The 9702-nt window shown below is 60.9% G+C and overlaps 1 protein-coding gene across 2 annotated transcripts; it reads right to left on the bottom strand.

The window, feature by feature from the left end:
- Nucleotides 1–171: 171 nt before the first annotated feature.
- Nucleotides 172–8639, bottom strand: RBMS2 (RNA binding motif single stranded interacting protein 2). Of its 2 annotated transcripts, none has more exons than XM_054004749.1 (13): nucleotides 8417–8639; nucleotides 6705–6853; nucleotides 6525–6583; nucleotides 6344–6435; nucleotides 6094–6251; nucleotides 4652–4731; nucleotides 4446–4570; nucleotides 2717–2764; nucleotides 2537–2631; nucleotides 2379–2426; nucleotides 605–712; nucleotides 439–517; nucleotides 172–339 (listed from the first exon to the last, which is right to left on the bottom strand). In XM_054004749.1, exons 1-13 carry the CDS (start codon nucleotides 8480–8482, stop codon nucleotides 259–261), a joined length of 1188 nt encoding a protein of 395 aa, XP_053860724.1. In that variant the 5' UTR covers nucleotides 8483–8639; the 3' UTR covers nucleotides 172–258. The 2 variants fall into 2 exon arrangements, with proteins under 2 accessions (XP_053860724.1, XP_053860725.1); XM_054004750.1 differs by having other exon boundaries at nucleotides 4461–4570; nucleotides 8417–8637.
- Nucleotides 8640–9702: the final 1063 nt, after the last annotated feature.

The raw sequence follows: 9702 nt of genomic DNA on the forward strand, positions 1-9702 counted from the left end.
GTGGGGGTGGAAGGTGGGGGGGGGGGGCAGCGGGACCCCATCCCCACCTAGCGCCGGGACCCCCCCCACCCCCACCCGGGCTCAGGGACCCCCGGCCGGGGCTCGGCTGCGGTGGGGGGGTGGGCACCGGGCGGGGGTCCCGGCGCGGCCCCTCCCGGTGGGTTCGGGGTCCCTCGGGCCGGGCGGGGGTCCCGGCGCAGCCCCTCCCGGAGGATTTGGGGAGGGGGGGGGTCCCTCGGGCCGGGCCCCCCCCCGCCGCTACTTGGGGTAGGGGTAGGGGAAGGCGCCGGGCTCGGACGGTGACTCGATGGGGCCGTGGGTCGGGGCGGCTCCGCCGTCCTGCGGGGAGGGGTTAATGCACCCCCTAAAATCCTGCACCCCCAAAATCGTGCACCCCCCCCCAGCCCAAACCCCCTCCCGGACCCCCCCCTCACTCACCTCCAGCGGGAGGGCGGGGCGGCACCGGCGGGTACGGCGGGATGAAGGCTCCGGGGACGGCGGCGGCAGCGGGGACGTACTGGGGACAGAGGCGGGGGCGGGGGGTCAGGGGGGGACGGGAAGGGGTCCCGGGGGTTTTTGGGGGGGGGTCTCGGGGGGGTCTTACCGTGCCAGTGCTGCCCAGAGAGAGGTGGCCGAGCTGCTGGGCCAGGGGGGCCACCACAGAGGGCTGGAGGGGGACAGCGTGGTCCACGGCGGGGGCCAGCACCGCGCCCTGCACGGCAGCGTCAGCGCGGGGACACGGGGGGGACACGGGGACACGGGGACATGGGGGACACTGGGGACACTGGGGGACACGGGGACATGGGGGGGGACACTGGGACATGGGGGGACACTGGGGACATGGGGAGGACACTGGGACATGGGGACTTGGGGGGGAAACTGGGACATGGGGGGACACAGGAGGGACAGGGGAGCGACACAGAGACACTGGGGACACAGGGACATGGGGGACATGGGGGACACAGGGACATGGGGGGACACGGGGACATGGGGGACACAGGAGGGACAGGGGAGGGACACAGAGACACTGGGGACATGGGGACATGGGGGACATGGGGGACACAGGGACATGGGGGGACACGGGGACATGGGGGGACACGGGGACATGGGGGACACAGGAGGGACAGGGGAGGGACACAGAGACACTGGGGACATGGGGACATGGGGGACACTGGGGCATGGGGACATTGGGGACACTGGGGCATGGGGACACAGGGGGACTCGGGGCACATGGGGGACACTGGGGACACTCAGGACACGGGGACCGGGGCCATGGGGGGACATGAGAGGGACACAGGGACATTGGGGACTTAGTGGACACTGAGACATGGGGACACAGGGGACACTGGGGACAAGGGTCTGGGGCCATGGGGACACAGGGGGGACACAGGGACCGGGGCCATGGGGACAGGACCTAGGGGGACACAGGGACATGGGGGACATGGGGACACTGGGGGACACAGGGCCATGGGGGGACACTGGGACATGGGGGACACGGGGACATGGGGGGACACAGGGGCATGGGGGGACACTGGGACATGGGGGACACGGGGACATGGGGGGACACGGGGACATGGGGGGACACTGGGGACATGGGGGACACTGGGGGACACAGGGGCATGGGGGACACTGGGGCATGGGGACATGGGGGACACGGAGACTGAGGCCATGGGGACACAGGGGACACTGGGGACAAGGGTCTGGGGCCATGGGGACACAGGGGGGACACGGGGGGGACACAGGGACCGGGGCCATGGGGACAGGACCTAGGGGGACACAGGGACATGGGGGACATGGGGACACTGGGGGACGCAGGGACATGGGGGACACTGGGGATGCTGGGGGACACTGGGAACATAGAGAGACACGGGGACACTGGGGGACACTGGGGCATGGGGGGACACAGGGGACACTGGGGACACGGGGACTTTGCAGCCATGGGGAGGGGACACCGGACAGGGCCCAGGGACCCCCAAAAGTGAGGCCAAAATGGGCGGGGCCTGTGACATGTGGGTGTGGCTTTATGGCAAAGTGGGAGGAGCTTGACTGCAGGGGGTGGAACAAAGGTGGGTGGGGCAGGGGTGGGGCTCCAGCATCCCTTCCCCCATCAGGGTGGGGCATGTGTGGGTGGGGCAGGGGTGGGGCTCCAGCATCCCTCCCCCATCAGGGTGGGGCAGGTGTGGGTGAGGCAGGGGCGGGGCTCCAGCATCCCTCCCCCATCAGGGTGGGGCAGGTGTGGGTGGGGCAGATGTGGGTGGGGCAGGGGCGGGGCTCTGGCATTCCCTCCCCCTTCAGGGCGGGGCAGATCCAAGCAGGGTTCCCACCACCCCTCCCTCCCTCAGGGCGTGGCGCCGGGCGTGGCGCCGGGCGTGGCTCACCGTGGGCTGCACGAGGTAGGACTGGTGCATCCAGGTGGGGCCGTGGACCTGTGGGTGACACCGGGTGGGAGCACCCCAAACACCTCAGCCCTTTCCCAGGTGAGGACCCCACCCCAACACCCCGCGCCCCCCCAGGACCCCCCCAAACTCCCCCGTACCTGGTAGGAGGAGACCGGGGAGGGCAGGTAGGGGGCCAGGGCGGCGGGGGGGCAGCATCCGGCCGGGGGCCAGCCCGTAGGGCGCGGGGTAGAACCTGCGGGGCGGGGGGTCAGGGCTGGGGGGGGCCGCGGCCGGCAGCCCCCGCCCCGCCGGGCCCGGGGGGGCCCTGGGCCACCCACCCGTTCTGCAGCGCCGCGGCGGGGGTCGTAGGCCAAGGTCACGGTGCCCTGCGGGGAGGGGAAATGCACGTAAATAAACACAGATAAAATAAAAAATAAGTGTAAATATCAGTTAAAATAAATAAAATCTATAAAATAATTGTATCAAGTATTAATGCCTGATATTGATATATTGAAATAAATAAAGTATATGTATATATAAGTAAAAAATAGAAATATAAATGTAAATATCAGTTAAAATAAATAAAGTATATAAAATAATTGTATCAAGTATTAATGCCTAATATTGACATATTAAAATAAATAAAGTATATGTACATATAAGTAAAAAATAAAAATAAAGTATATAAGTATACTTATATATAAATAAAAAAAGTATATGTATATATAAGTAAAAAATAGAAATATAAATGTAAATATCAATTAAAATAAATTAATTAAAGTATATAAAATAATTGTATCAAGTATTAATGCCTGATATTGATATATTAAAACAAAGTATATGTATATATAAGTAAAAATAGAAATATAAAATAAATGTAAATATCGATTTAAAAAAATTAATTAAAATATATAGAATAATTGTATCAAGTATTAATGCCTGATATTGATATATTAAAATAAATAAAGTATATGTATATATAAGTAAAAAAGAGAAATATAAAATAAATGTAAATAAAAATTGAGGTAAATTAATTAAAAAATATTAAATATTTGTATCAAATACTAGTATCTGATATTGACATATTAAAAAAATAAAATATATGTATATATAAATAAATAAATAGAAATATAAAATAAAGGTAAATATAAATTAAAGTAAATAATGTAAAATATATAAAATAATTGTATCAAGTATTAATGCCTGATATTGATATATTAAAATAAATAAAATATACTTATATATAAGTAAATAAATAGAGATATAAAATAAATGCAAATATAAATGAAAATATATGAAATAATAATAATATTAAGTATTAATATTAATGTTTGATATTAATATATTTAAATAAAGTATATGTAGATATAAGTAGGTAAATAAACTAAAAAATAAATGTAAATACAAATGAAAATAAATAACATCTATAAAATAATATTAAGTATTGTTAATATTTTATATTAATATATAAAATAAAAATATATTAATATATAACATATAAGCATATAATAATATATATTAGATATATTATATTATATATTATATATTTATACATATCTATAGTATTATACATAAATAAACAAAAATATGACAGAGCTGACAAAGCCACTATATATAATATATAGTATATTTATACATATTATTTATATATATAGGAACTTCTGTACTTTTATTTATAATAATTTTATATTTTTGTTTATTTATGTTATTAAATTATTAATTTATATTAGTATTATATATAATATATTATATAATATATTAATACAATATATTAATATAAATCTCATATGATTATGATATGATATGATATGATATGATATTATATTATAATTATTATATTATATTATATTATATTATATTATATTATATTATATTATATATTAAATAATATAAATATATTATACTAATTTCTTTACTAAACTAAAAATTAATATATCTATTACATAGAACATTTAAAATTTCTAATCCTTAAAACTCACAAAATATTTCTTCGTAAATTCGGTCCAAACGCATCATTTTTGAATAAAAGTGACACTAAATTATAAAATCAACTTTACAGCCCCCCACCTGCCCCCCCCTCACCGTGTCGCCGTCCCGGGCCCAGGCTCTGCCGTTGGACACGAACTTGCCCTGGCTCTGCCGCTTCTTCTGCCCCCCATCAGCAAACTTGCAGAGCAGGGGGTCTGGGGGGGCTGTGGGGGGGGGTGTCAGTGCTGCCAGGCAGCCCCAGCACCCCCAAAATCCCCTCCCGGGACCCTCCCCCCCCAACCCACCTGGCACCCCCGGGGGGGTCTTGATGAATTTCCCGTTGAAGTGGGTGATGACGGCCTCGCATTTCTCCGTGGATTCCATCCTGGGGGGAGCGGGGCTGGGCTGGGGGGCCACAGGTGGGGGGCCCCCCAAGATTTGTGTGCCCCCCCCCCCCCAGATTCATGTGCCCCCCCCAACGCCCTTCATCCCTGCAGGTTTCCCCATCCTTATGTGCCCCCCACCAAAGCTCCCCCCCAAGTCCACACCCCCTCCAGCACTCCCCATCCTCCCGAGCCCCCCCCCAAACCTGTGTACCCCCCCCCCCTTAATTTCAATGCCCCCCACGGAACTCCTCAATCTCCTGAGCCCCCCCAGCCCCATGTGCCCCCCCCAGTTCTGTGCAGCCCCCCCAAGTCCCCGTCCCCACCAGCCTTCCCCATTCTCCTGAGCCCCCCCAGCCCCATTTACCCCCCCATCCCCTGCAGCCCCCCTCGATCTCCTGAACCCCCCATCCCCTGCAGCCCCCCCAGCTCCAGAAGCCCCCCCAAGTCCCCGTCCCCCCCAGCCCTCCCCATTCTCCTGAGCCCCCCAGCCCCATGTGTCCCCCCATCTCTGCAGCCCCCCCAGATCTGTGCAGCCCCCCACAAGTCCCTGTCCCCCCCCAACCCTCCCCATCCTCCTGAACTCCCCCAGCCCCATCTACCCCAAATCTGTGCAGACCCCCCCCCAAACCTGTGCAGCCCCCCCGAAATCCCTGTCCCCCCCCCAACCCCCAAATCTCTGCAGCCCCCCCTAAGTCCCTGTGCCCACAACCCTCTCCAACCTCCTGTGCACCCCCAGCCCCATGGACCCCCCCATCCCCTGCAGCCCCCCAAATCTGTGCGGCCCCCCAAATCCTGCCAGCCCTCCTCATCCTCCCGAGTTCCCCCAGCCCCATCTAACCCCCCCATCCCCTGCAGCCCCCCCAGATCTGCCACGCCCCCCAAACCTGTGCAGTCCCCCCAAGTCCCTCTCCCCACCAGCCTTCCCCATTCTCCTGAGCCCCCCCAGCCCCATGTACCCCCCCCATCTCTGCAGCCCCCCACAAGTCCCTGTCGCCCCCAGCCCTCCCCATCATCCTGAGCACCCCCATCCCCTGCAGCCCCCCAAATCCTGCCAGCCCTCCTCATCCTCCTGAGCTCCCCCAGCCCCATCTAACCCCCCCATCCCCTGCAGCCCCCCAGATCTGGCATGCCCCCCAAATCCTGCCAGCCCTCCTCATCCTCCCGAGCTCCCCCAGCCCCATCTACCCCCCCGTCCCCTGCAGCCCCCCCCAGATCTGGCACGCCCCCCACATCTGGCATCCCCCCCAACTCTCCCCATCGTTCTCAGCCCCTCCAGCCCCATCTACCCCCACCCCCTGCAGCCCCCCCAGGTCTGTGCAGCCCCCCTCCCAGCAGTAGCAATCCTCCCGGGCCCCCCGTACCGTGCGAAGCCCACCCCCCGGCTGGCCCCGTGGGGGTCCCGCAGGATGCGGGTGGAGACCACCTGCCCGAAGGGCTTCAGCAGCGCCTCCAGCTCCTGCTCGTCCACGCCCAGCGGCAGGTTCGAGATGTACAGGTTGGTGGGGTCCTGCTCCTGTTGCTGTGGGGAGGGGTCAGGGGGCTGCCTGGGCTCCTGGGGGGGGTCCCGGGGGGGCTCTGGGGGTCGGTGGGGGTAGGGGGGGGCGTCCATACCTTGGCCATCTGTGCCTGCACCCCGCTGGCCTTCAGGGCCGTCACGGCTTTTTGGGCGGCTGTGGGGCTGTCAAAGTCCACGAAGCCATAGCCTGGGGAGGGGGGGAGAGCTCAGGGAGACCCCCCCCCCCACCAGAGCCCCCCCGGACACCCCCCCCCTCCAGCCCTGCTGCCCCCCAACCTTTGCACTTGTTGGTTGTTTTATCCAGGATGGCTTTGGTGGAGACGATCTTCCCATAGCTGGGAGGGGGGAGGAAAAAGGGGGTGTCAGAACCCAGTGGGACCCCCCAGCCCCCCCCGAGGGGCTCTGGGGTGAGGGGGGGGGGGTGTCAGAAGCCAGCGGGACCCCAGCCCCACTCACGGCTGGCAGAGCTTGACCAGGTCCTGGTCTGTGGTGCCGGGGTGCAGCCCCCGGATGTAGAGGTTGGTCTTGCTGAGCTGGTCCGGGGCCCCCCCGGCCGGGCTGGGGCTGGGGGGGCCCAGGGGCTGTGCCGGGGGCACATAGGGCTGCTGGGGGGGGTGGGCAGGGGGTCAGCACCCACCACGCCTCTGCTGCAGCCCCCCAAAATCCTCCCCTCCCCAAGGAGACAGGCAGAGCCCCCCCCAAGTGGGGTTCAGCCCATCCTGGGGGGCTGCGGGAAGCCCCCCCGGGGAACCCCCCCGCCACTCCCGGGGACCCCCGAGCCCCAGCGGCAGCTGGAAACCTCCAGGCTGATGTCAACGTGCAGCCATGAACCACCCCCGCACCCCCCCGGCCCCCCCCAGACCCCCTCACCCCCCCCGGGAACGCCGTCACCGCCCCCGGGAACCCTGGACCCCATTATCTCCCCCCTGGACCCCATAATTTCCCTCTGGACCCCATTATCCCCCCCTGCACCCCATTATCTCCCCCCGACCCCATAATTTCCCCCCTGGACCCCATTATTTCCCCCTGGACCCCATTATCTTCCCCGGACCCCATTATCCCCCCCTGGACCCCATTATCTCCCCCCAACCCCATTATCTCCCCCCTGGACCCCATAATTTCCCGCTGGACCCCATTATCTGCCCCCTGGACCCCATAATTTCCCCCCTGGACCCCATTATCTCCCCCCGACCCCATTATTTCCCCCCTGGACCCCATTATCCCCCCTTGGACCCCATTATCCCCCCTTGGACTCCATTATCTCCCCCCGACCCCATTATCTCCCCCCTGGACCCCATAATTTCCCCCCTGGACCCCATTATTTCCCCCTGGACCCCATTATCTCCCCCCAACCCCATTATTTCCCCCCTGGACCCCATTATCTCCCCCCGACCCCATTATCTCCCCCCCAACCCCATTATCTCCCCCCCTGGACCCCATCATCCCCCCAACCCCCCCTGCTCCCCACCCTCCCCTCCCGGGGGTCCCCACCCTCCTCCCTCCCCCCCCGGGGACCCCCCCGACCCTCTCCCCCGAGGCTCCCCATCCCCCTCTCCACCGGGCTTCCCATCACCCCACTCTGGGGGTCCCTACATCTGGGGGACCCCCGCACCCCTCACCCCCCCCCCATCCAGAGCCCCTGTCACCCCCTGTCCCGGGGTCCCCTCACCCCCACAGGGGGGGGTGTCCCTGTCGCCTGTCCCCCCCCCCAGCTCCGCGATCCCCCCCCAAATCCCGCCCCTGCCGAGCCCGGGGTGTCCCCCCGGTGGAGGGGGGGGAGGGAAGTGGCCATGGGGGTCCCCCCCGCCTCCCCCAGCACTACTGACCGGGGGGGGGGGGGGGTGGGGAAACTGAGGCACGAACGGGGTGGGAGGGGCGAACACACACGACCCCCCCCCCCCCCCCGCCGGTAGAACCGGAGCGGGGCGATAAGCGGAGCTCCGGTCGCCGCCGCCGACCGGGGCGTCCCCGCTCCGTTCCCGGTGGGGGGGGGGGGGGTTGGCTCCCAGGGGTGTCCCCCCCCCTTCCCAGAACCCCATTCCCCGCCCCCCACCCCGGGCCTGTCCCGCCGGGACGGCCCCGGACCCGCCCCCGCTCGTTCCCCCCCCCCCCGCCGGGCCGGGCCCCCCGAGCCCCCCCGGCCGCCGTTCCCCCCCCGGGGCCGGTACCTTCTTGCCGCCCTTGTTGTAGGCGAAGGCGGGGAGCCCCGAGCGCGGCGGCACCGAGAGCAGCATTTTCCCGAGCGCGAGGGGCCGGGACCGGGCGTGACGTCACACCGGGAGCCAGCCTGGAATCCGGGCGGGCCCCGCCACGCCGGGTCCTAGCGCCGATCCCCGCCCCGGTGCTGCCCGTTCTCCTCCGGTGTTCCCCGTCACCCCCCGGTGCTGCCCCGTCCTTCCCCCGGTTTTTCCTCGTCCTCACCCCGGTGCCTCCCGTCCTCCCCCGGTGTCACCCCTCGGTGTCATCTCCCGGTGTCACCCCCCCCCGGTGCCGCCCGTCCTCCCCCCGGTGCTGCCCGTTCTCCCCCGGTGTCGCCCCCCGGTGTCACCCCAGGTACCGCCTGTCACCCCCCCCCCAGTGACCCCCGTCAGCCCCACGACAGCCAAGAACCCCCCGGGGGTCTCACCCCCCCCCTCCCAAATGAGGCGTCCCCCAGTGAGACCCCCCCAGACCGCCCGGGACACCGGGGGGACGCGGCGGGGGGGGGATCCCGCACCCATCCTCTGCCGCAGCGGCGTCAGCCGGGAGGAGGGGTCACTCTCACGAACCCCCGGGGGGGCTGCACCCCCCGGGCCCCCCTCCGCACCGGGGGGATGTCACGGACTCCCCACCCCGGTACGGCGCGGCCCCTTTAAGTGAAGCCCCGCCCACCGCCGCCATTACCCCCTCGGCCCCGCCTCCCCGCCCTCATCGTGGGCGCGGCCATTTTGGAAGCGTTGGTCACGTGGTTCGACACCACACCCCGCCCGCCGCCATATTGGAGTCTTTCCTCCGTCACGTGACTGTGGCAGGCCCCGCCCCGTTCTGAGGGAGCGGTGGGGGCCGCCATCTTGGAGTCGGGAAAGGGAGAATTTGGGGGGCACCTGAGGGGTCTGGGGGGCACCTGAGGGGTCTAGGGGGCGTCTTGAGGGTCTGTGGGGCGAGACTGGCGTTTCTAGCGGGCTCTGGGGTCTGCAGGGCAGGACTCAGGGGTGCTGGGGGTTCTGTAGAGTAGGATGGGAGGATTCTGAGGGCACCTGAGGGGGCTCTGGGGCATCCTGGGTGCCCACACAGCTGAGTGTCTGTAGGGCAGGACTGGGGGACCCTGAGGGGCGTCTTTGGGACAGGTTGTGGCATCTTGGGGAGTCTCTAGGGTAGGACTGGGGGTGCTGGGGGCACCTCTGGAGGAGTCTGTAAGGGAGAAGGGAGCTCCTGAGGGAGTCCATGGGCAGGGTTGGGGGGGGTCATAGGACAC

This window comes from Vidua macroura, unplaced genomic scaffold, assembly GCF_024509145.1.
Source record: "Vidua macroura isolate BioBank_ID:100142 unplaced genomic scaffold, ASM2450914v1 whyUn_scaffold_107, whole genome shotgun sequence".
NCBI classification, from domain to species: domain Eukaryota; kingdom Metazoa; phylum Chordata; class Aves; order Passeriformes; family Viduidae; genus Vidua; species Vidua macroura.